Source organism: Delphinapterus leucas, chromosome 11 (assembly GCF_059928025.1).
Source record: "Delphinapterus leucas isolate spDelLeu-1000000601 "Yukka" chromosome 11, BTC_Dleu_Yukka2, whole genome shotgun sequence".
Lineage (NCBI taxonomy): Eukaryota > Metazoa > Chordata > Mammalia > Artiodactyla > Monodontidae > Delphinapterus > Delphinapterus leucas.
This window is the reverse complement of record NC_143139.1, coordinates 38,787,159-38,812,424: the sequence shown is the minus strand read 5'-3', so window position 1 is coordinate 38,812,424 and position 25,266 is coordinate 38,787,159. Positions and strand designations below refer to the sequence as shown.

At 37.6% G+C, this 25,266-nt stretch overlaps 1 protein-coding gene across 3 annotated transcripts in view; it reads left to right on the top strand.

Annotated features, from left to right (window-relative positions):
• Positions 1–6,298: 6,298 nt before the first annotated feature.
• CCNT1 (cyclin T1) overlaps positions 6,299–25,266 on the top strand; it is a 29,127-nt gene continuing 10,159 nt past the window's right edge. The window contains exons 1-8 of one of the 3 annotated variants that reach the window (XM_022572278.3): positions 6,300–6,734; positions 10,281–10,362; positions 16,790–16,918; positions 19,026–19,086; positions 20,703–20,765; positions 22,564–22,609; positions 23,773–23,936; positions 24,101–24,171. In XM_022572278.3, the coding sequence (XP_022427986.1) occupies positions 6,574–6,734; positions 10,281–10,362; positions 16,790–16,918; positions 19,026–19,086; positions 20,703–20,765; positions 22,564–22,609; positions 23,773–23,936; positions 24,101–24,171 (777 nt within the window). In that variant the 5' untranslated portion in view covers positions 6,300–6,573. Of the gene's footprint in view, positions 6,735–6,843; positions 6,960–10,280; positions 10,363–16,789; positions 16,919–19,025; positions 19,087–20,702; positions 20,766–22,563; positions 22,610–23,772; positions 23,937–24,100; positions 24,172–25,266 lie in introns of those variants that run through there. The other 2 variants (XM_089920636.1, XM_089920639.1) reach the window with 2 other exon arrangements.

Sequence of the window (25,266 nt, the reverse complement as noted above, 5' to 3'; positions counted from 1 at the left end):
CAGGCAGATTCTCAACCACTGCGCCACCAGGGAAGCCCTGCCCTAGTCTTGTTTGCAGAAAGCAGTGAGTAGAAAGAGCAATGACCTGGGCTTAAATCTTAGTTTTGCCATACTCTAGGTGTCTGACTTTGAATTGATTAAGCTTCAGTTTTTTAATTTAAAAAAAGGGCTATGATATCTAGTTCATAGAGTTACGAGAATTAAATGAGATAATGTATGCAAATTTCCTCAGCATAGTGTTCTGCATATAATGGAACCTTATATATGTATATAATGCATATAATAAATCTGAATATGGTACTTTCAAAGTTATTTCAAGCAGCAGTGTGCTGAGCCAGTTCATACTGACTTTTGAGAGCTACTTGCTAAATTTTCAGGCATTTTGCAAGCTGGTTGTTAAGCCATTATTATTATTATTACAGATAATTTGTCTAAACTTACAATTGAATAAAATATATTTATTAAAAATAAAGGTAGTGAATACTAAAAACTCATCTTTTCCTAATTATTTTATTACATTTTACTATTATCTATGTTCATGAGGTTATTTACATCTTTGTATCTAGATATTCTGTTCTGCTGTATTCATTATTTTTCCTCTTTGCTTTTCAGTTTGGGAAGTTTCTATCGACATATCTTCAACCTCACTGATTCTTTCCTTCATCATGTCCAGGGTACTGATAAGCCTGTCAGAGGCATTTTTCATTTCTGTTACAGTGTTTTTGATTTCTAGCCTTTCCTTTTGCTTCTTATCGAGTTTTCATCTCTCTGCTTACATCACTCATTTATTCTTGCATGTTATCCACTTTTTCCATTTGAGTCCTTAGCATATTAATCATAGTTTAATTCCTAGTTTTATAATCCCAAAGTTTTTGCCACATATGAGTCTGGTTCTAATGCTTACTTTGTCTCTTTAGACTGTGTTTTTTGCCTTTTAGCATGCCTTGTAATTTTTTTATAGAAAGTGAGACATGATATATTGGGTAAAAGGAACTGAGGTTCTATGTTTATCTGGCTGGGAGTTAAGCTGTGTTTCCTGTTTGTTATAGCTATAGGTGTCAGAGGCTAAAATTTCCTCTGATGTCCTTGTCTTTGTCTTCCCTGTTGTCTTTGGGTTTCCCAAGAAACTCCTTCTTTTAAAAAAAAAAAATTAATTAATTAATTATATTTTTGGCTGCATTGGGTCTTTGTTGCTGCACGTGGGCTCTCTCTAGTTGCATCAAGTGGAGGCCACTCTTCGTTGTGGTGTGCAGGCTTCTCATTGCGGTGGCTTCTCTTGTTGCGGAGCACGGGCTCTAGGTGCGTGGGCTTCAGTAGTTGTAGCACGTGGGCTCAGTAGTTGTGGCATGCGGGCCCTAGAGTGCAGGCTCAGTAGTTGTGGTGCATGGGCTTAGTTGCTCCTCGGCATGTGGGATCTTCCCAGACCAGGGCTCAAACCTGTGTCCCTGCATTGGCAGGTGGATTCTCAACCACTGCACCACCAGGGAAACCCTAGAAACGCTTTTTTTTTTTTTTGTCTCTCACCATTTTTATTCAACATTGTATGGGTGATTCTACTCAGGGCGATTAGGTAAGAAAGAGAAATTTTTTAATTAGTGGTTGCTTAGGGTTGGGGAGTGGGGGTAGGAGGGTGATAGCTAAAGTAGAAACTCCTTCTTAAATAGGGTCTGAGTTTATAGTTCTTTCATATGTAGTTACCTGTTACAGCAGCCCAACTGATGTGTTGGTGAAGTGCAGGGGAGGGGAAGTGTTCTATAATTCTATTCGGTCTCAGTCTTTTAGTGAACTTGTGTCCCTGGTCTGTGACCTTCACAGGTGCTTCTTGTCTTTTTTCCCTCTTAGATGAAACAAGACAGCTATAGGAAGCTGGAGTTGGTTATTTTCCTTCTCCCACGTTGGTTAGGCTCTGTTAAATAGTTTCCCTTGAGGGAAGGTCTTTGTTAAGGAGAATGGAATGCTGTGGTATATTTCAAAACGGCTACTTTTTCCCTCTCCCTGCTGGAAGGATGAAGGGATTTTTCTCCAATCTTCATAGTAAGACCTGTGGGGCTCCTAGAGGTAAAACTCATGAAAATGTGGGCAACCCCTTAGGCTGGGCCTCCAGGAGTTTTTAAAAAAATCTTTCAATCTAGTTCAGTCTCCACCAGTTAGTCAATTGCCCTTTAAGTATTCCTGTCAGTTGCTGGTTCCAGTAGTAGTTTTTGCTCCTAGTAAGCCATGATTCTGTGTTCTGCCTGTTCTGATCTTGCCTGTCTCTCTAGTTTTTGTGGTGGAGATTTGCCCTGTCACTTCAATTCTCTGATGGATCTAAGAAGGGTTATTGATTTTCAGTTTGTTCAGTTTTTTTGTTGCTGTGAGAACAGGAGTGATAATTTCCAAGCTCTTTACATGTCAGATGGGAAACCAGAAGTCCCTGTCTATTGCACCTGTATGGAGGAAATACTATGTGATGGTATGTTCATCTCTTCCCAATTTCATGATCAGTGATGTCACATTGGTAGTTTGAAATTGACCATGGTGGGAGAGTTTACACTATAGAAATTGGCAAATACTACAAACAAGGTCTTAATTTGTTTTGTTGATTGTCAAGAAAGTGATCAAGAAAATGTTAATAATGTAGATTAAGTTTAAAAGTGTATCATATCTGTAGCCATTACATTGTCAAAAGCACAAAAAATTGAAATATTTTTGCAGTATTCAAAAACTATTATCCAATTCAGCAAAGATGTTGCTCAAGTCATTAACAAATAAGTGAAGTTCCAACATAAGTCTCATTGTTTCACTTTCATCTTATTAATGCAAATGAAAATGTCAACCAGAAATCAAAGCTATACAGGCATCCCTCATTTTACTGCACTTTGCCTTACTGCACTTTGCAGATACTATGTTTTTTACAAATTGAAGGTTTGTGACAACACTGCATTGAGCAAGTCTACTGGCTCAGACTTTTTTTCCAACAGCATTTGCTCACTTTGTGTTTCTGTGTCACATTTTGGTAATTCTCGCAATATTTCTTTTTCATTATTATTATATTTGTTATAGTGATCTGTGGTCAGTGATGCTACTATTGCAAAAAGATTACAACTCACTGAAGGCTCAGATGGTGGTTAGCATTTTTTAGCAACAAAAAAATATATATATATATTTTAATGAAATCCTTTAGTTTATTTATTTAATTTTGCTGTGTTGGGTCTCCGTTTCTGTGCAAGGGCTTTCTCTAGCTGCGGCAAGCGGGGGCCACTCTTCATCGCAGTGCACGGGCCTCTCACTATCGCGGCCTCTCTCGTTGCGGAGCACAGGCTCCAGATGCACAGGCTCAGTAGCTGTGGCTCACGGGCCCAGTTGCTCCGCGGCATGTGGGATCCTCCCAGACCAGGGCTTGAACCCGTGTCCCCTGCACTAGCAGGCAGACCCTCAACCACTGCGCCACCAGGGAAGCTCCCAAAATATTTTTTAATTAAGATGGTAGTTAGCATTTTTTAGCAACAAACTATTTTTTAATTAAGGTATGTAAATTGTTTTCTAGACATAATGGTATTGCACACTTAATAGACTACAGTACACATAACTTCTTATGACTGGGAAACCAAAATATTCGTGTGACTCACTTTATTGCAATATTCGCTTTATTGTGGTGGTCTGGAACTGAACCCACAATATCTTCAAGGTATGCCTGTATTCATTTGTCAAATGCCATCATAGGTTGGTTCTTGATTCAAGAGTTTGGCAAAAGTCAATGAAAGCATTCTGTGAGAATCAGTTGGCTATGAGAAATTTACGATAAAGAATATTGTATATTTTAATTTTTGTAAATTGCATGCTATACATCCTTTCTATCAGTAAATTTTACAATAAACTTATGTAAATATACACATCACTGAACATGGAGTTGGGGATAGTTATGAATAGCACACCATCCTTTCATATTTTAGTTTGGAGACTATATGAATGTTGGGGAGAAACTGTTTTAAAAGTAGTAAATGGTAATGTGTGACATGAATGAAATATGACATTCACAAGCACAAAACAAAAAAGATCAAACCACGAAATATCATCCTGTACCCAGAATAAGTAGCCTTACAAGTGTGAGTTACAGGGAATGGAGTCCTATTTAAAATTTTAAAAAAGGACAGGAAAATTCCCCTGGTCTAAGATTTTGTCAATTGTTCTTTAAGGGCAATGTATCTGAAAGCTAACATCTTTGACAATAAGCATGTATTGAACACCCACCATATGTCAGATGGTGTTCTGTTCAGGATGACCCTTATGATCACACAGCTGGTTAATACAGTAACTGGGAAATTTTAGGACATTATACTAAGTGAAATAATCCAGTCACAGAAAGACAAATACTGTATGATTCCACTTATACGAAATATCTAAAGTAGTCAAACTCAAAGAAACAGAAAGCAGAATGGGAGTTGTCAGGGCTGGGGGTAGGCGGAAATGGGGAGTTGTTCAATGGGTATAGAGTTTCAGTTTTGCAAAAAGAAAAAGTTGTAGATACCTGTTGCCTAACAATGTGAATATAGTTGACACTACTGAACCGTACACTTAAAAGTGGTTGAGATAGTTTAAAAAAAAAAAAAAGAATAGCTGGGCTTTGAAACCAGGCCTGAATCAAAAACTCATGTTTAGCAATTATGTAATCACAGCTGCCTACTTTCAAATAATTTCATCTTCAGTCAAAGAATATTTCCTTTCTCTGATTTACACAGGTCCCCCTCTTCTGTATGGCAGGGTAGCAAGCCATTGGCTAGCAGCTGCATTGCCTGAAGCCTGTCAGATACCAGAACGTTTTCTTGGAAGATTGGTACACAGCCACCAGCGCAAATTCAAAATGGGGTCATCAATCCAAGAGATTTAGTGGAGAAACAAACACAGGTCAGAGAAATAGGCAAGAGGAGTCTGGGAGAAATAATTTTGCCTGTTTAAAAGACAAAATTCATGATGACATAACTGAGAACGTGCTTTTCTATTAAAAGAAAAAAGTCTGTCATGGAAGAGGTTTGAAATCATAATATTTTTAATGTTATAACTTGAAGTATTTTTTCCTGAATTCTTCCAGAGTAAAACAGAGCTAAAGCTAATTATAGGCAGTATATGGCAGAGGAGGGCCTGGAGTGGAAGAAAATACTTCTGAGAATGAATTAGAATCAAACTGAGTGGGAACAGCCATGTCTAGAAATGACAAAACACAAAATATTTATTATAAAAGACAAAAGATTCTAATATTACCCAAATTTAATCAAGGTGAATTGACTGTTCCAGAAAAGCAAGAGTACAGCTTGCTAGAATGGAAAGAACAATGGAATCAGACTTGATTTTAAAATCTACACTGATAAGTGGTGTAGTGTAGGACAAACTACTTAATCTTCCCAAGCCTGTTTCTCTACTGTAGGTTGTTGTGAGCACTTGTTTGACAAACACTTATTGACTACTAGGGCCAGGACTGACTGCGTAGGTGCTAGGGATACAAAAATGAAGATGGTATTGTTCTTGCCGTCAACTTCAATATAATGTAATAAATATTATGAGAAAATCTACTGAATGTTTTCTACGTGCCCGGTACTAATATAAATGCTTTAAGCTCATTAAATCTTCATTTAAACCTTTTCAGAAACTAAACCATATGTACTACACCATTTACAAGAGGCACAGAGAAGTTAAGTATCTTGCCTAGGATCAGACAGCCCTCAAACAGCTGGGATTCATCTTGACAGGTGGCAGGAATTTACAAATCTGTGCATGCGCAGGGTGGGAGTGGAAGCTTTCCACCCGGAAGGAGTTCACCCGTTCGCAAAATAGGGATTAAAATATCACTACCTCTTGGGGTTGTATCAATTAAATGAGATAGTATATTTAAGAGTCAGCATTGTGGTAAGCACTAAATTATTTCCATTAATTCCATTTTATTCCTTTAAGTTGGCTCACCGTGGCGAAGGAATGTTTTCAAGGCTTTAGCTACATATTGCAACGCGGCTTTTCAAATGGGTAATTTATACTGCTACCAACAGTGCGAGAGCTTTCCAGTTGCTTTATGTTCTAATATACGGTAGGGCTACTCTCTTTGATTACTTTTTTCAGTTTTTGACAGTCTCACCCCTTTTCTCTGTTAAGTTCGCCATCTGCCCAGTTTTATACCGTCACCTACGTCACAAGCGAAGTTCTCCGAGCAACCGCCCAGCGGCGCGTGAGCGGACGCCGCATTCAGCTTTGCTCAGCGCGCGAAGGCAGAACCCAGTTCTCGCGGGAAGAGACGTGGTTTATTTTTGAACGAGAACTCCTAACCGCACCTTGCCTCTCAAGGGTCACAAGACTGGCGCCTGTGTCCTCGACGCAAGGTGTTTCCTGCTGCCTGTTAACTCGGCTACAGAGTGACCCGAGGTCCGTTCCGGAAGTGGATTCTTTAACTTAGCAACCCGTCGGCGGAAGCGTGTCACAATCTAGCCGTCCTCCCCTGGCGGAAGTTTGTCGCGTCGCAGTTGTCTCCGTACGGCGGATGTGTGTCGCCGCTTAGGTGACGCTGGGAAGTGCTTGCAGCCGCCGCCGCTGCCTTTTGGTTGAAGCACTATGGAGGGAGAGAGAAAGAACAACAATAAACGGTGGTATTTTACTCGAGAACTGCTGGAAAATAGCCCATCCCGTCGTTTTGGCCTGGACCCCGATAAAGAACTTTCTTATCGCCAGCAGGCGGCCAATCTGCTCCAGGACATGGGCCAACGTCTTAACGTGTATCCTTGCGGCCTAGGCCTTCGGCCTTGGAGTAGGTCCCGCCCTGTTTGGGCGTCCAGGCTTCAAGGCCTGTCAGACAGAAGGGAAGAGGGTGGGCAGGGACTGGATGTCTAGTTAGGAGAGCCTACGATGGGGCGAACTGAAGTTAAGCGTTCGCTGGAGGGAAGCGAGGCCGAGTTAATTTCCCGCTCGCTCACCCGTGCCATCAACCTTGCTGGGAACGCGTATCCTTTCCGCTTTGTGTTTTAACTCCTCTTCCTCGTAGTCTGTTTTCGGTGTGTTCTGATCTCCTACTTTAGTGACTTCGAGATTCTGGTTTTCTGCTATGCCCTAGGGATCTGGTGGAGAGTTCACTGTTGATGGCTGCCTCTTGAACTTAGTGTGTAAAGAGAGTTTTGAGAAATTTCGATACCTGAAGGTCTTATAAAGAGAGTGGTCTAGAATTAATGCCCCAGCTTTGGCTTAAAATCCGTTCCTTCCCCTTACTAGTTGTTTAAGAAACCTGTCGAATTCTTGGTTTTCTTGTCTGTAAAATGGGGGTGATAACTCATGAATTTGATTTCTATGCCCAACACAATGCTTGGCACTCATATGTTAAAGTAGCTACTGTTAAGAGTTTTATAGCATTTCAGAGGAAGGAAGGATGTCAGTGTAGATTTGTAGGGATGTAGACCTACAGATCTAATGTTCTAAAAAACCTTTTATAAAATACTGTGTTTTAAAGTTACTCAGAGTGCTAATGTATATTCGTTTTCCTCATATTTCAAAGATTTAGTGATTTTTTTTCCCTTTAAGTGTTTTTGTTTGTCAGAAAACCTACTCATTTTGTAGCAGAGAAAGCTATATAAATTCTTTCCACTCAGGAAATGAAAATTTATTCTTGGGTGCAGCTTCCATTTAAATGTGTTGCTGGCTGTATGTTTGTGTCTTAAGGTTGTGCTCACTTCAAAAGTGGTGTCCTCTTTGGTGCCTGTATCCAGTTTGTTTCCTAAGCATCCAGTCAGTACTGAGTTAAACCTTTTTTTTTTTTTTAAATTCTGTTTCAGTGCATCCTAGCACTTTCCTTTTTACATGTGTGTTATTAAGGTTGTTGCCATTGTGGTACTGTCTCATCTCTGTATATCCCACATTGTTTTCTGAGGTCTTTATAATAAGACATTCAAAAGTTTCTCTTTTCAAGGGAACCCTTGTACACTGTTGGTGGGAGTGTAGCTTGGTGCAGTCACTGTGGAAAACAGTATGGAGGTTTCTCAAAAAGCTAAAAATAGAACTGCTGTTTGACCCAGCAATTCCACACCTGGGTATATATCTGAAAAACACAAAAACACATATTTGAAAATATACATGCACCCCAGTGTTCATAGCAGCATTATTTATAATTGCCAAGGTATGGAAGCAACCTGAATGTTCATTGAAGGATGAATGGATAAGGAAGATGTGGTATATATACACAATGGAATACTACTCAGCCATAAAAAAGAATGAAACAATGCCATTTGCAGCAACATGGATGGACCTAGAGATGATCATACTAAGTGAAGTAGTCAGAGAAAGACAAATATCATGTGATATCATTTATATGTGGAACCTAAGAAATACAACAAACTAGTGGAAACAAAAAGGCATATTCACAGATATAGAGAACAGACTAGTGGTTACCAGTGGGGAGAGAAGGGAGGGGCAAACTACTGGCTGTAAGTTAGGCTATAAGGATTTATTGCACAACAAGGGACTGTAGCCAATATTTTGTAATAACTAGAAATGGAGCTCTTTAAAAATTAAAATCAGAAAAAATGTTTTTCTTTTTAGTGAGTATCAAATAACTTACTGAATGAATATCAAATCATAGTGTTTCTGGTCCCAGGGATCACCTTATGAGTGCCAGAGAGAAGTAGAACTGAAAAGGTAATTGCTGGAGCTTAGAAGGTGAGGAGATAAGTGGAGACATACCTAGGGGGCAGATCAGGGAGAGTGTTGTAACTCATTTGAAGAGATATCCTGTGCAAGTATATCACCTTGGCAGGATTTTCAGTAGGCAAGTAACAGGTTTAGGTCTTATATAGTTTTGTTCATATTCCTTCTTGATCCACATGCTGAGAAGCTTTGCTTGTTTATTAATTCAGCAACTTTATAGTGAATATCTGTTACATATAAGACAGTGTGTTAAGTGTCAATTGGAAGTTAATTGATGAAAGAACAGATTTGCTTTTTAATTCTTAGAGGAAAGTATGATTTTTTTTTAAAGTTGAAGTATAGATGTACAATGTTATGTTAGTTTCAGGTGTACAGCAAAGTGATTCAGTTATACATATATATACATAGTCTTTTTTTTTTTTTTTTTTTGCCGCACCACACAGCTTGTGGGCTCTTAGTTCCCCGACCAGTGATTGAACCCAGGCCCACGGCAGTGAAAGCACTGAGTCCTAACCACTGGACTGCCAGGGAATTCCCTACATATTCTTTTTCATATTCTTTTCCATTATGGTTTATTACAGGATATTGAATATAGTTCCCTGTGCTATACAGTAGGACCTTGTTGTTTATTATATATATAGTCATTTGTATCTGCTAATCCCAAACTCCTAGTTTATCCCTTTTCCCCCTTTGGTAACCTTAAGTTTGATTTTTGGGTCTGTGAGTTTGTTTCTGTTTCATAAATGAGTTCATTTGTGTCATATTTTAGATTCCACATTTAAGTGATATCATATGGTATTTGTCATTCTCTTTCTGACTGACTTAGTATGATAATCTCTAGGTCCATCCATGTTGCTGCAAATGGCATTATTTCATTCTTTTTTTATGGCTGAGTAGTATTCCATTCTGTATATATACACTACATCTTCTTTATCCATTCATCTGTTGATGGACATTTAGGTTGTTTCCATGCCTTGGCTATTGTAAATAGTGCTGCTATGAACATTGGGGTGCATGCACCTTTTCTTTCTTTTTTTTAAAAAAATTTATTTATTTTATTTATTTATTTTTGGCTGTGTTGAGTCTTCGTTGCTGCATGCGGGCTTTCTCTTGTTGCGGCGAGTGGGGGCTATTCTTCGTTGAGGTGTGCAGGCTTCTCATTGCGCTGGCTTCTCTTGTTGTGGAGCACGGGCTCTAGGTGCGCAGGCTTCAGTAGTTGTGGTGTGTGGGCTCAGTAGCTGTGTCTCGTGGGCTCTAGAGTGCAGGCTCAGTAGTTGTGGCACACGGGCTTAATTGCTTCACGGCATGTGGGAATCTTCTTGGACCAGGGCTCGAACCAGTGTCCTCTGCATTGGGAGGCGGATTCTTAACCACTGCTCCACCAGGGAAGTCCCTATTTTTAGTTTTTTAAGGAACCTCCATACTGTTTTTCATAGCGGCTGCATCAATTTGCATTTCCACTAAGAGTGTAGGAGGTGTCCCTTTCTCCACACCCCTGAGAGGTAAGTATGATTTTAATTTAGGGGCATCCACTGTGCTTGGCTGCATGGTCCTTTTGGGAGGATATAGAGGTTGTATTTCTGGGAATTGTACTGCCCGTCTGTTTTGGGACCTTAACTTGAACATTTTAGCTCACAATTGACCATCAACACTGCTATAGTGTACATGCATCGATTCTACATGATTCAGTCCTTTACACAGTTCCATCGAAATGTAAGTATAATTTTTATATATGGTGTAATCCTTTTGTGATTAATCTCAACTTCATATTTCTTTTATGGTTGATCTTTGCTGCTGAACTGGGATTTGAAGTTTAGAGTTTATGATTGATCACTTTCATTATGTGTCACACTGCTGTTCTGAATCCAGCCTTCCAGTTTTCCTGTGAAGTGTCTAGCTAGTTGTTTAGCTTTAGTGCATCCTTAGAGTAGGTGGATTCTCTAATAAAATAGATTATTGAACATTTAAACTTAATGTTTTTGGATTGGGAGAGTAGCATTAAAGGGGGGTAGCATTACACTTAATTTAAGTGTGATTTTTGAAATGTTTAATAATAATATGGGCACAGGAAAACAAGTGAATGTTAAGTCATTTACATTTTCTAAAAACCTTTGATAAAATTCCCATCAATGACCAGTTGGAAGGGGAAGGTGTGTTATGTGATAACTGGGGGATGACTTTTAAGACAGAAAAAAGAAAATAATAGTAATAAAGGGATTTTTTTTTTTCTGGACAGAATTGTAAATAGTGCTATTTTCAGTTTTGCTACCTGAAATGGTCCTATTTAACATTATTGTAAATGACTTGGAAGCGAGTGCATAGTGATATCCCAGTTGCAGGTAAGCTTATATTTGTTTAATAAAATCACAAGGTAATAGGGCTAAACTTGAACACTTCTGAGTCAAATATTTCATTATTTTTTTAAGAAAAGGTTATGTTTTGAGGAAAGGTGTTTCAGACTTAGGATGATAGCTTTTTTTTTTTTTAAATAAATTTATTTATTTTTGGCTGCATTGGGTCTTCATTGCTGCGCTCAGACTTTCTCTAGTTGTGGCGAGCGGGGGCTACTCTTCGTTACGGTGTGTGGGCTTCTCGTTGCGACGGCTTCTCTTGTTGTGGAGCACGGGCTCTAGGTGCCCGGGCTTCAGTAGTTGTGGCTCGTGGGCTCTAGAGCACAGGCTTAGTAGTTGTGCACGGGCTTAGTTGCTCCACGGCATGTGGGATCTTCCCGGACCAGGGCTCAAGCCCATGACCCCTGCATTGGCAGGCAGATTCTTAACCACTGTGCCACCAGGGAAGTCCCAGGATGATAGGTTTTGAATTTTTATGCCATAGGAAGAGAAACTGGAAAGTTAGATATTGCTCTTGTAAAATATTGGTGGACTCAGTATTGGGAATAATTGCACGGGAAACCCTTTAGAGTGTGGATTAACTATTCCCAATTTTTGCTGATTATTCAATCAGTTGGGCTGTCTCCTACCCTTACCTCCTCTGATTGCAAGGAACACACTCTTAATAAGAGAGAGAGAAGCATTTAATGAGGCTGTCTGATAGCTCTAGAATAGAAAGTAGTGGATAAAGAACGGAATTTGAAGAGGAAGTCCATAGTTGTCTTGCCCATTATGAAAGTTTTCTACATTTCTTTTATTATGGTAAAGGTTTGAAATCCAGGGTGAACTACATCTCAAATCAATTTGTCCACTCTATGCATATGTATGTGTGTGTGTATGTATATTTCCCCTATTTTTACCTTTTAAATTATATCTTGTTTTATTTTCTATGCGTTTATCTTAGCAAGGACAGAGACTCACTTTTCTGTGTATCCTCTAAAGCACTTTCAGTAAACTTGTTGAATGAATGAATGATCTGGTAATTATCCAATATAAAGAGATTCTTCTGGAGTTTATGACCTTTTCCAAAATCCGTTTTTTTTTTTTTTTTTTTTTTGCGGTACGCGGGCCTTTCACTGTTGTGGCCTCTCCCGTTGCAGAGCACAGGCTCTGGACGCGCAGGCTCAGTGGCCATGGCTCATGGGCCCAGACGCTCCGCGGCATGTGGGATCTTCTCGGACCGGGGCACGAACCTGCGTCCCCTGCATCGGCAGGCGGACTCTAAACCACTGCGCCACCAGGGAAGCCCCAGTGATTCTTTTAGTTTGGGGTTATTGGTCCTCTTTAGAGAATTGATTTTAGGCACATTCTGCAATTAACAGATGAAAAATATCACTCCTTTAGTATGTTAATTCTAAGAGTTTAGCTGTGATGAGTCCAAATTCAAATTTGAGGGGACTTAATACATTGTTGTGGCATTGAAATGTGGTATGTAGTGTGAAGTGCTCATACATTTTTCTTGTTATTTTTTCTTATTACAAAGGTAGTAAGTACTCACGGTAAAAATTAAAACAGTACAGAAATGTATAAGGCAGAAAGTGAAAGCTCTTCTGTAATCCCATCCTCCGGAAGTAACCTTTGATAAACATTTTGGTAATAGTGTCTCAGACATTTTTCTGTGCATATAGTACCAGCATTTATGTATTTCTATAAAAATCACTTCTTACTGTACCACTCTTACACAATTGCCTTTATTGCTTAACAGTATGTATGTATTGGACATTTTCTTATTGGTTTCTCATTTTAAGTGGCCACATAGTATTTATTTGAGTAGTTACTATAATTTATTTTACCAGCTCTCTATTGGTGGATATTGGGGTTGTTTATAGTTTATTGTATTATAAATAATGTTACATAAGTTAGTCTGGTACATATATCATGCACTTACATGACTATTTTATAAATTCCTATAGGTGGAATTGCTGTGTCCAAGGGTATGCATTTAAAAGTTTTTTTGTGTCAGTTTGCTCTACTGAAAGATTATATCAACATACATTGTTTCTAGCACTGTGGGGGAGGGTTCTTTCCTCTGCATCCTCACTAACAACAAATACTCATTACTTCAAGAAATATTAAGTTCTAACTACTTGGTCAAGCACTAGGGCTAGAGTGGTGAGCAAGATAGTGGAAGCCCTAAGTTATTTTCTTAATTTACATTTCTTCAATTAGTGAAGTTGAACTTCTGATGCCTGTTGGTCATTGTTCTTGTGAAATTGAAGAATTGACTTAAAAATTGTCTGTTGTTTCTTTTTGCCCGTTTTATTTTTTTTGATTTTCTCATTTAAATGAGCTCTTTATATATCAGAGCCATATGTCATGTGCTGTGAATACTTTTTTTCGTTTTGTTGTAACTCTTTGTTTATAGTGTTTTCAAGCTTAGAGTTCTTGCCTTTTTAAAAAAATTCTAAAATTTTTGTTGAGGTATAACATAAAGTAAAGCACAAAAGTCTGAGGTGTGCAGCATGATTACTTTTTGCATTATATATACATAACCATCACTCAGAACAAGATATAGTATATTTCCAATACCTTGGAAGGTAGAGAAGCTGTCTTTTGATTGAAATAAACTTTATTTCTTAGCAGACATGATTAAATGACTGGTTTATTCTCACTTAAATCCTGGCATTGCATTTACTCTCTTTTTGAGAAGAAATTCAACCTCATTAATTGAATTTCTGTATGTACTGTCCTAAAAGTTTTCAAGTGGGGGAATGTAAAAGTAGTGGTGAGCAACTTGGTGTGTGTGTATTTATTCTGTATTTTATAATATCTGATATACAGGTGTTGTCTTTTAATAGCTGACAAATTTGGGTGTATATTATTCTCATTAGCTGACTCTTAAAAGGTCAAGTTTAGTGGTTAAGAGGATGGGCTCTGGAGTCAGACTTGTCTGGATGCGGATCCTTGCTGCACTGCCTACCAGCTATATGCCTTTGAGCAAGTTACCATACGCCTCAGTTTTCTCATCTCTTTGGGGTCAATAATAGTGCCTACCTCATAGAGTAGTTAGTAGGATATAGGTGAATTAATTTACAAAGTGTCTGCATATAGCAAGCAAATAAGTATTAGCTAGCATTATTATTGTTCTTTTAAAATGGAGAAAATCTTATACTCTTACCTGGAATTCCTCTGGGAAACTGCCTTTGATGGGAAAATAGTTTGATAAGCTAGCTTGGTATATGATTCCATGAGGAGCTATGAGTATTTACATGGTTGATTGGACAAAAAGGAGGTTGAAATTTATCTCTTGTGGTCTTTCACTTAACAGATATTATCTTGCCTTGTAAGCCATTGTTTGTATATCATATTTTAGTTAGATTCTTTCAAATATATTTTTAGCCTCTTGAAAGCAAAGTTGTAGGCTTAAAATCTTAAGTGTTGTCTCTGAGTTGTCCTTCTCCTTTTCCCCTGTGTCCAATCAGTTATAAAGTCCCGTTAATTTTTATAGTGGTACTATTTTTTCTTCCCCTATAAATATATATTGTCATCATAAAGTTAAAAGAGGACAGGGACTTCCCTGGTGGTGCAGTGGTTTAGAATCCACCTTCCAATGCAGGGGATGTGGGTTCGATCCCTGGCCTGGAAGATCCCACATTGCCACGGAGCAACTAAGCCTGTGCGCCACAACTAGTGAGCCTGCGTTCTAAAGCCCACGAGCCACAACTACTGGCCCACGTGCCACAACTACTGAGCCCATGCACCACAACTACTGAAGCCCGTGCGCCTAGAGCCCATGCTCCACAACAAGAGAAGCCAGCGCAATGAGAAGCCTGTGCACCGCAACGAAGAGTAGCCCTTGATCACCACAACTAGAGAAAAAAGCCTATGTGCAGCCACAAAGACCCAATGCAGCCAAAAAAAAAAAAAAATTGAAAGAGGACAGATTAAAGGAGAAAGTGATGGTTTCCCTATAACTCGGTGTTCAGAGATAATCCTGTTAACGTTTTGGTGTATATTCCATTAGAATTTTTTTCTCTGTATGCAAATACATATATGTATATTTACTGAAAACCTATTCGTTTTCCATGGTGAAAGCTGGGTTTCTTTATTTCTACTGCTAGTGCCTACTCTAAACTTTATTTCCTAATGCCTGTGTCATCATTATTGTTGTTTTAATATTTATTTGTTTATTTTATTCATTTATTTGGTTGTGCCGGGTCTTACTTAGTTGTGGCAGGCGGCCTCCTTAGTTGGGGCATGCATGTGGGCTCTAGTTCCCTGACGAGGGATTGAACCTGAGCCCATTGCATTGGGAGCACGGAGTCTTAACTACTGTGCCACCAGGGAAGTCCCTGCCTGTATTATTAAAATTTTCTCTTTAATAAAATTAACTTTTAATGTATCTATCCTTTCCTTTTAGTACCACCTACCTCTGGATTAACCTTTCCAAATATTTCTTAAACTCTGCATTTTTTTTCTAAAATCTGTAGTGTCACTCTCTTCTTAAAAATCTTTTGTGTCCCACATCACTTTATTTATATCTTTTAACTAAACTACTCAGTTTAGTGTTCAAAATGTGCTTTATGCCCCGATTTCTCACACATTTGTTCGTGCCCATTTTCCTCTGGTTTTTCTTTGTTTATCCTAAGGTCTAGTAGAATATATGTAGCAAGCTCCATATATAACTGCAACAAATATGAAGGAAGAGAATTGTTATTCTGAATTGAATTTGTGGAGAAAAATCTATTCTAGCAAAGTATAACAGATAACTGCAGGGATACAAATTAAGTGTTAGAATGCATGTCAGTTCTACTCAGTAAATAGATATTTCACTTTTATAAAATTATTTATTGCTTTCTTTAACTCCTAGTGAATTGTAGTTCATGCCATTGCCATCTTTGATTCATTGAAATATTCTGAAGGTTCTAGAGACGTTGTGCTTCAGGCTATGTTTATGTCCTATTGCTCTAATTTCTTGTTTAGTGTCTGAGTTTTCTGTCTGCTTGTGGATTGGCTTGACTTTTTTATTTTGGCTGTGCTTCGAGGCTTACAGTATCTTAGTTCCGCAACCAGGGATGGAACCCTGGTCCTGGCAGTGAGAGTGCCAAGTCCTAACCACTGGACCGCCAGGGAATTCCCTGGCTTGACTTTTTTTTTCCCCTCTAAGTACCTTCTACTTATAAGCTGTTGAATATAATACTATACTTTGAATTCTTTTTTAAAGATTTGTGCTCCTCTCCATATGTAAGTATAATTGAGGTAATTCGCATACAATAAATTTCCTCCTTTGGGTGTACAATTCACTGGTTCTTAGTATATTCAGAGTTGGGCAACCATCACCATGATCTAATTTCAGAGCATTTACATCACCCCAGAAAGAAACCCCTCATGCTTTAGCAGTCACTCCCATTCCTCTCTTCTCCCAGCCCCCGGCAACCACTAATCTACTTCTGTCTCCATGGATTTGCTGATTCTGGACATTTCAGTTTACTCCTTTAAAAAAAGTATATAGAGTGCTTTGATAAAACTTAATAATCTCATTTTAAATAGAAAGCTGTCTATTTACATCTAGTGGTTTCTTGAATAGGTAGCTTTTAATGAGAGTTTGTTGAAGGATTGGTTTTCAGAAGTGGACGTGGTTAATGGATAGGAGAGGAGAAGATATTTAAGTAGAGGAGGAGAAAGCATAAACAAGAGGTGACGAAGTTGAGGTAAGCAAAGAAGTTGGTTTAAGACTTAGTTCTTTTTTAGATCTACCTTACTCTAGAAATAAACAAATAATAAATGTGATTTATTTTCTCTTCATCCAGTCTGTGGCTCCAGCAGCCTTATTTTTAGCAGCCAAAGTAGAGGAGCAGCCCAAAAAATTGGAACACGTCATCAAGGTAGCACATGCTTGTCTCCATCCACAGGAATCACTTCCTGATACTAGGAGTGAGGTAGGGGATTAATTACACACATCTGTTTTTCTTAATTTATTTTGATCATAACTTAGTTTTTTAACTTTGATTTACTGAAGTCTGAATTGGGGCTGTTAAAGGAACTTTTAGTGTTTGTTTTTTCCTTAACAAAAACATCACAGAAATTTATGGCAAAAGTTAATTGTATTCATTCTGGTAAAATTGGAAAATGCAGAAAAAGAAGAAAATACGTTACCTAGATGTAATTTGTACCACAGATATATAAATGAACCAGTATTTCCAGCTTCTTTTCTATGAGTAGCTACACATGTATATATTTTATACCTGCTTTTTTCACTTACTGTATGCCAAATATTTTCCCATCAATTCTCTGCTTCCTTTAAATATTGATATCGTATTTTGTCATATACATACTATATTTTAACCATTTTCTCTTAAGATAATTTCCAGCTTTTAACCACTATAATATCACTATGAAGAAAATTCTTTTAGATTTTTTGTTAATGAATTCTTTTTAAGTGAATCTTGTCACTGGTGCATGTGTGCTTAACTTTTTAAGAAATTACAAGTATGCTCATTATAAAAGAACCCAAACACTAAAGAATCATTTAAAGTCAAAGGTAAAGCTCATCTCCCCTCCTTCTCCTAGGAGGATACTGCTGATTCCAGTTCAGATATATATTCTTCCACACCTTTATCCTATGTGTATACATATAGCTTTTTTTCCCTTTCCATCCTTCCTTGACCTTCTAAAGAAGGGGAACTCTCCTGGCTTTAGAAATCAGTGATTGGGGAATGATGAGTTTGGAGAAAAATTATGGATTTCTGTTACTAGATTATTTGTCTGTTACAGTGGGTGCATGAGTCATCCATTATCAAATTAAGTGGAATTGTGTGTTCTTCTGATCATATTGGGCAAAGTGGTTGTGGGGACGGTTTGTTTTGATAATAGCCCCTTATTATGTAAATTAAGTATTTTGCATAGTAGTGTCTTGACTTACTTTGTTTTCTCTTTGGGCTGCACCAGTAGTTTTGTTGAAGAGCTGTTGGTCTGGACTTTTATTTACGTTAGAGACTACTAACTGCCACTGGTCTATAGAATTGACCAAATAAAATTTTATTTTAACAAAATAAAACAAAAAATAAAATCCCTACTTTATTTTTTTTTCTTTCAAGTATATTTACATGACTTCTCACCTGAGCCTCTCTTATCAGGTGACTAGGAGAATATACTTTCTTCACTATATGGAAAGGGGAACTAGCATAGTTTAAGTCCTTACTGGACTTATTCAAGATCATAAAGTTCAGTGGAAAGTTAGCAGCAACATAAGTCTCTTAACTCCTGGCTCAAATCTCATTCTCCTAGAGTTCTAGACCAGTGCTGTCCAATAGAAATATAGGGGAAGTCACATACGTAATTAAATATTTTAAACTTTTCATTAAACTTTATATAAAAATCTTTACTTAAAAAAATTAAGATTAATTTTAATATGTTATATTTTATATATTATTTTCTTTAACCCCAAAATATAGTCATTTCAGCATATAATCAATTTTAAACCATTATTAATGAAGTGGTTTACATTATTATTTCTTAACTAAGTCTTCACAATTCAGTGTGTATTCTACACTCATAACACATTTCAAGTGCTCGATAGCCATGTGTGAATAGTGGCTACAGTAATGGCCAGTACAAATCTGAAAGAATTTTTTGTTTGTTCCCTTTTCCTTTGAACCCATTTATGAATTTTAAAAATCTAGCATTACTCCAAAAGGAAGTTTTAACAGGAGTCAAATGTTTGAGATTGCCTATTGCCTGTAGGATTCTGTCTACATCATATGAACTTTAGAACCTAAAATGTCAGTCTGAAAATGAACTAGATCTCTGGTGCTTTTTCTGTAGCCATTTATAAATAAAGTGACATCTCTCACTATACCACTTTTTTTTTTTTTTTTAAGGAGAATCTGTTAGGAATAAGGGTTAATTTCAGTTCCTACTCTCCCTCATAACCCCACCCTTGCCTTTTGAGGCTTTGATTTCCCTTGGAGGTTGTTAGAATTTGCCTACACTTTATATATTATATATTGTATCTTTTTGGGGAATAATTTGTCTTCTTACCTGCAGGCTTACCTGCAACAAGTTCAAGATCTGGTGATATTAGAAAGCATAATTCTGCAGACTTTAGGTAAGTTTATTTTCCTTTAAAACATTAAAGAAATATGTACATAATGTAATGATTTTAATATTTGCAAAATAGGAAATAGGAAGAGAATTTCTTGGGAAGGTTTTTGCACATTTTAGAGGTCATTTAACCCTGGCCTATACCACAGAGAGAATGCAGGCACGGCTGACCTTTGAAGTAGCAGTTAGCAGGGGTTTTTTGTTTGTTTGTTTTATATTCTAGGATTCATGATTTGCTTGTTAAGATTTGGCAGTTTTTAACTTTCTGATAAATAATGGCAGAAACTATCTAAACAACTTTTTTTCCTTCCATGGATTTTTATAGTCTGCTTGTCATTATATTTAGATAACAGCATTTGTTTTTAAAATTGATAATCAGTGTTCAGAACAGTGGAGTGGAGGTGGAGGAATTCAAGCTATAGCAGTTGATGGGCTAAAGATCTGATGATGTTCTGCTATTATCTATTATTTTCATCAAAGAGACTGCCTTTAAAAGCTTAGCAAATACGGAAAATAAAGATTTTCTAGTTCTTTTGGGCTATCATTTTTCTCTTTAGGTAGGGGAGTATTTCATGAGTTATGTTGGAAAGTTACTGGTAGGGCTGTATTTTTGCATGTACAAAACATACAGTGAATTCTTCAAAGTTTGTCTCTGAAGTCAGTTTCTGCGAATTTTTACTTTAAATTAGTTTTCTTCAAGGTAACCATATTTTAGGGGACAATGATATTTTTCTGGTGGAGTAAATTTTTATTAATATTTTAATGTGGAAACCAGTAAGATCTAATTAGCAAGAATCAATTATACTTTTAGAATAATTTGCATCAAGTAAATTTCTCAATAGAATTTTTTTTCTTTTTTTTTTTTTTTTTAATCAGTTTGTCTCAGACTTTATTTTTATTTTTTAAATTTTTTGGCTGCGGCACACAACTTGTGGGATTTTAGTTCCCCGACCAGGGATTGAACCCAGGCCCTCTGTAGTGAAAGTGCGAAGTCCTAACCACTGGACCACCAGGGAATTCCCTAGAATTTCCTTGTACTGGAAAATTTTATTTGCATACTCAAAAAGAGAAATTTCATTGAAAATTTTAATTTATGTACTCAAAAAGAGAAACTTCATTGAAAATTTTTGTAGACATACCGATCTTCCTTAAGTAATTTTGGTAAAGATCATTTAGAGTTAGATAAAATGATCAGTACTTACAGTAATTGAGATGATGAAAAGAGACAAAACTGAGGTAAGAGAGGAATAGGTTTCAAAATGTTTTCTCAAGGTTAAGCTTTCGAAGATAATTATTACATGAGTAATTGCTTCTTCCAACCATGTATTATATTCTATTGTCCCTAAGAAAATGTTTTGTGTTTAGAAGTTTTTGGTAGCTCAGGGATCTTGAGACTGCATTAGCTTTATTATCTGAGTGGTGCCTTCTAGCTCAAAACATTAGCACCTTTGAAGATAATCTTAAAGAAGAGTGTGCTCCATACTTTGACTCTCTTAGCCTCTAAACAGGCAGGTTTGGGACCAGAAAATGAGGGAGGCCTTCAATGATGACTCAGATAAAAGAAATATAAAATATTTTGAGTATCTTTAGCTTTTTAACCAGTTACCTTTTTTTTTTTAGGCTTTGAACTAACAATTGATCACCCACATACACATGTGGTAAAGTGCACTCAACTTGTTCGAGGTAAGGAATCCCAACTTGAGATGCTGTCTTAAATTGTTTTACCATTTAGAGGCTAAGATTTGCTCTGGACAAATACAGAACACAGCTGCTTTGGCCAAAATTTAAATTAAAAAACCTACCTGGCTTAAATCAAAATGAGTGGTTGGAGTTTTTCTGTTGGGTTCTTATAATGTTTTTAGGTGATCTCCAGATAAAGAGAGTTAGTTTCTTATGGATGTTTGTCAAAGCTGGGGGCAGATTTTGAAAAGTCACCAAATCATAAGTATCTAACAGCAATTTTAAGGATGTCTTGGGGGTTAATTTGATTCTAGGGTTGATTGTCCTAGGCACTCTTAAGGCCACCCAGAGGGTCATCTAGAATTTATTTGAACTTATTTTCATCTTTGTTAATTCCCTGGCAGGACTTGTTTTTTTTGTTTGTTTGTTTGTTTATTTTGTGGTACGCGGGCCTCTCACTATTGTGGCCTCTCCCGTTGTGGAGCACAGGCTCTGGACGCGCAGGCTCAGCGGCCATGGCTCACAGGCCCAGCCGGTCCACGGCACGTGGGATCTTCCCGGACCGGGGCACGAACCCGTGTCCCCTGCATCGGCAGGCGGACTCTCAACCACTGCGCCACCAGGGAAGCCCAGGACTTGGTTTTTATTCCGATTTAACTTTAGTAGCTGTAATTGCACAAAACCTAGTTCTTATATATTTAAATATATTTAAATAGTAGTATCAAGGCTATCTAGACACCACTGTGTGTTTAAATGCCATTTTTCGTTTTGTAGACTTAACTGATTGACAATTGGCCTTATTTGTGTGTTTCATCTGAAAACTCAGTTTTCCCTGAGTTCTTATATTTTGAAAGCATTAAAAGGTTTACACTAACAGATGGATAAATGCTAATATTTAATCTAAGGAAGGTTAAAATTTGCTTTGTTACCCAGAGCATTTTTTTTTTTGAAGGAGGAATTTTTATGTTTGTTTATTTATTTATTTTATTTTTTTGGCTGCATTGGGTCTTTGTTGCTGTGTGCGGGCTTTCTCTAGTTGCGGTGAGCGAGGGCTACTCTTCGTTGCAGTGTGTGGGCTTCTCATTGTGGTAGCTTCTCTTGTTGCAGAGCACGGGCTCTAGGTGGCCGGGCTTCAGGAATTGTGGCTCGCGGGCTCTGGACCGCAGGCTCAGTAGCTGTGGCGCGTGGGCTTAGTTGCTCCGCGGCATGTGGGAACTTCCCAGACCAGGGCTCGAATCCGTGTCCCCTGCATCGGCAGGCGATTCTTAACCACTGCGCCACCAGGGAAGCCTGAAGGAGGAATTTTTAAAATTGTAATATATATGAATAATTTATGTTATTTGCTAATTTTTTCCAGATATAGCAAGGTCTTCTGGATTCTGATCTTGCCTCCAAATTAGTTCATCCCCTAGCTTAGAATTTCTCAGTGAACCCTTGTATCAGGATCTCTGAGTTACTAACAAGTAAAAATGTTTGTTACATTCTTCTCCAAATGTGTTGAGTCAAACTCTAGGGAGGATGCCCAGGAATTGCATTTTAAACATGTACCCCTTATACCTGGTGTGCAGAATAAAGCTTAGGTCCCTAAGTTGGGAAGCAGCCTAATTATTAATATTATAATTAAAAATCACTCAAACTGTTTTCTTTGACAGTAGAATGTAAACATCAGGTGGTCAGGGACCATGCCTGCCTCATTTACCACTATATTCTCTGCCTTGCAAATATTACATGCTTACTAAATAATTGTTTAGAATGAATGGAACTAATAACCTTCTCCCCCTCCCCACTTTCTTTTTTTTAGCAAGCAAGGACTTAGCACAGACTTCTTACTTCATGGCAACCAACAGGTTTATATTTTAATATTTTTCTCTTCTGTTTTTGGGATAGTACTTTACTTGCATTAGAATTGTCACTTTTTGATGGGTATATGGAAAGATGACAGGTCTTGCACTTAGTAAACTAGAAGCCAAAGACCTAGGCAAGGATCTCTGATTCAATGTGTTATAGACAATTCTATGGTAAAGGTTGATTTTTCTGCAGTTTTCATGTGTACCTTAAAATTTCCATGCTGCTCTTTTAATTTGTTAAAGTGATATATTTATTTATTGCTGATCGTTTGATAGCCTACTTAATTCTGCATTTGTTACTTTGCTTTAACATATCCAAGAGCATAATTCTGAAAGTTTGTTTAAACTTGGGGTTCATTGACAGTGACTAAAATCTAATTTGGAGGATTCTGCTGTTACTATATTTTAAGACTCTTTTTTTCTTCACCCACGCCCAGATAAATGGGCATGTATATGTGTAAAGAGTTACGATACTTTTTCTTTCTCCTTCCTTTTTTAAAGAAAAAAATTAATACATAACTTGTATTACCAAATGACTTGCTTATTCTCATCTCCAGTCTACTGGTTGTCCATGGAAACCAAAGATACTCCTAATGACTGTCAGGGCTAAGAAGTTCATTTTTATAGCCTGGTGGGAGAAATTTTAAAAGTAAACTGTCAGGTATATTGACACTTGAGAGAATGATTGTCTATTCATTATTTTAAAGAGACCAGACCTATGATTGGCATGAGACAAGATAATTTTTAGAATATTTCCTTAGGTATTTGATTTAGGGATTATACATATCAAAAATCTTATAATTTTCCTTGAGTTCTGAGCTTATTCTCAGGATAATTAATCCTTATTTTAAAAAACTGAATGCTCAGTCTTTTATTTTTGTTTTTATTTTTTCCAGTCCTTCATTAGTGTGTGGATTAAATGATGTGTAGTCAGAAAAATTAGAAAAGTTGTTACCTGAGCCGGTGGGTTAATGGAAAAAATCATGTTGGGTGCTGGGTCAGAGCACTGGATATTTCTTGCCCTTCTTGCTCTCCAGTGGGTTTTTTATTTTTTTAACTCTTTTTTTTTTTTAACTTTTTTTTTAAAGTAATGGAGAGTTTTAACTTTGGGTTCAGAATTGAGAGCTCACGACACTCTCTTGTTTCCTTCCCTCTGATGTCAGCCTGCATTTGACCACATTTAGCCTGCAGTACACACCTCCTGTGGTGGCCTGTGTCTGCATTCATCTGGCTTGCAAGTGGTCCAACTGGGAGATCCCAGTCTCAACTGATGGGAAGCACTGGTGGGAGTATGTTGACGCCACTGTGACCTTGGAACTTTTAGATGGTAAGTTTTAGAGTAAGGGACCTTGAATAGCACTTGCTCTTGATCTGTCACATATCTGGCCAAAGGTGACTTGATTTCAGATGAATATAGTTAGTTGAGGTTATTCTTATTTCTTTACTTCTGCCTCTCTGAGTTTTTCTTAAATGTTCTAATTTCATTTGTAGAACTGACACATGAATTTCTACAGATTCTGGAGAAAACCCCCAACAGGCTCAAACGAATTCGGAATTGGAGGGTAAGAATTATTGCTGTCAGTTTGTGGAACAAACCATTTTCTTCTTTTGACCACACCAGTGAAAATACCAGATATGGATATGTACCCTCGGTTTGGAATTTCCCTTTTTGTAGTTATGCAATAGTCATAATTTCAACTTCATGGCTTGGCTTCTGGCCCAGAAATCCATTGCTGTAGGCGACAGTGAGATTTATTTGGTGTTTTGCAACTCTTGTGATTTAGTCATTTGGTCAGCAACATTGGTTATTTTTTTGTGTGGAGAGTGTTAAGGGGAAAAATTTGGCTTTTCTGAGTCACAGAATGTTGGCTTCTGGTATAGGAAAGATTCAGAGTTAGGAGATTAGAACTGGTATTATAATTTTGTCTTTGACATTACCTGCTTTTAAATGGATTTTAGAATTTTGTTTTTATATAGATTGCAGTCTAAAGTTGTATTTCAGATATTTTTCAAAGTCTTATTTATGTATAGTGGAATTAGCACCATTTGTTGAGAAGACTGTCCTTTCCCCATTGAATGGTCTTGGCACCCTTGTCAAAAATCATTTGGCCATGTATGTGAAGGTTTATTTCTGGGCTTTCTATTCTGTTCCATTCATCTATATGTCTGTATGTCAGTACCCCACTGTTTTGATTACTGTGGCTTTGTGGTAAGTTTTGGAATCAGGAAGTGTGAGTCTTTCGGTTTTGTTCTTCATTTTCAAGATTGTTTTGACTATTCAGGGTCCTTTGAGATTCCATATGAATTCTAGGATTTTTTCTTTTTTTTAATTTATTTTGGCTGTGCAGGGTCTTAGTTGCAGCACACGGGATCTTTGTTGCGGCATGTAGGCTTCTTAGTTGCAGCATGTGGACTCTTAGTTGCAGCATGCAGACTCTTAGTTGTGGCATGTATGCGGGATCTAGTTCCCTGACCAGGGATCGAACCCGGGCCCCCTGCATTGGGAGTGCGGAGTCTTAACCACTGGACCACCAGGGAAGTCCCCCCACATTTTAACAATATTAATGTTTGAATTAATGTTTGGATCCAGAACATAGGTGAGTTTCCAGTTACGTTTTAATTTTTTTCAGCAGTGTTTTGCAGTTTTCATTGTACAA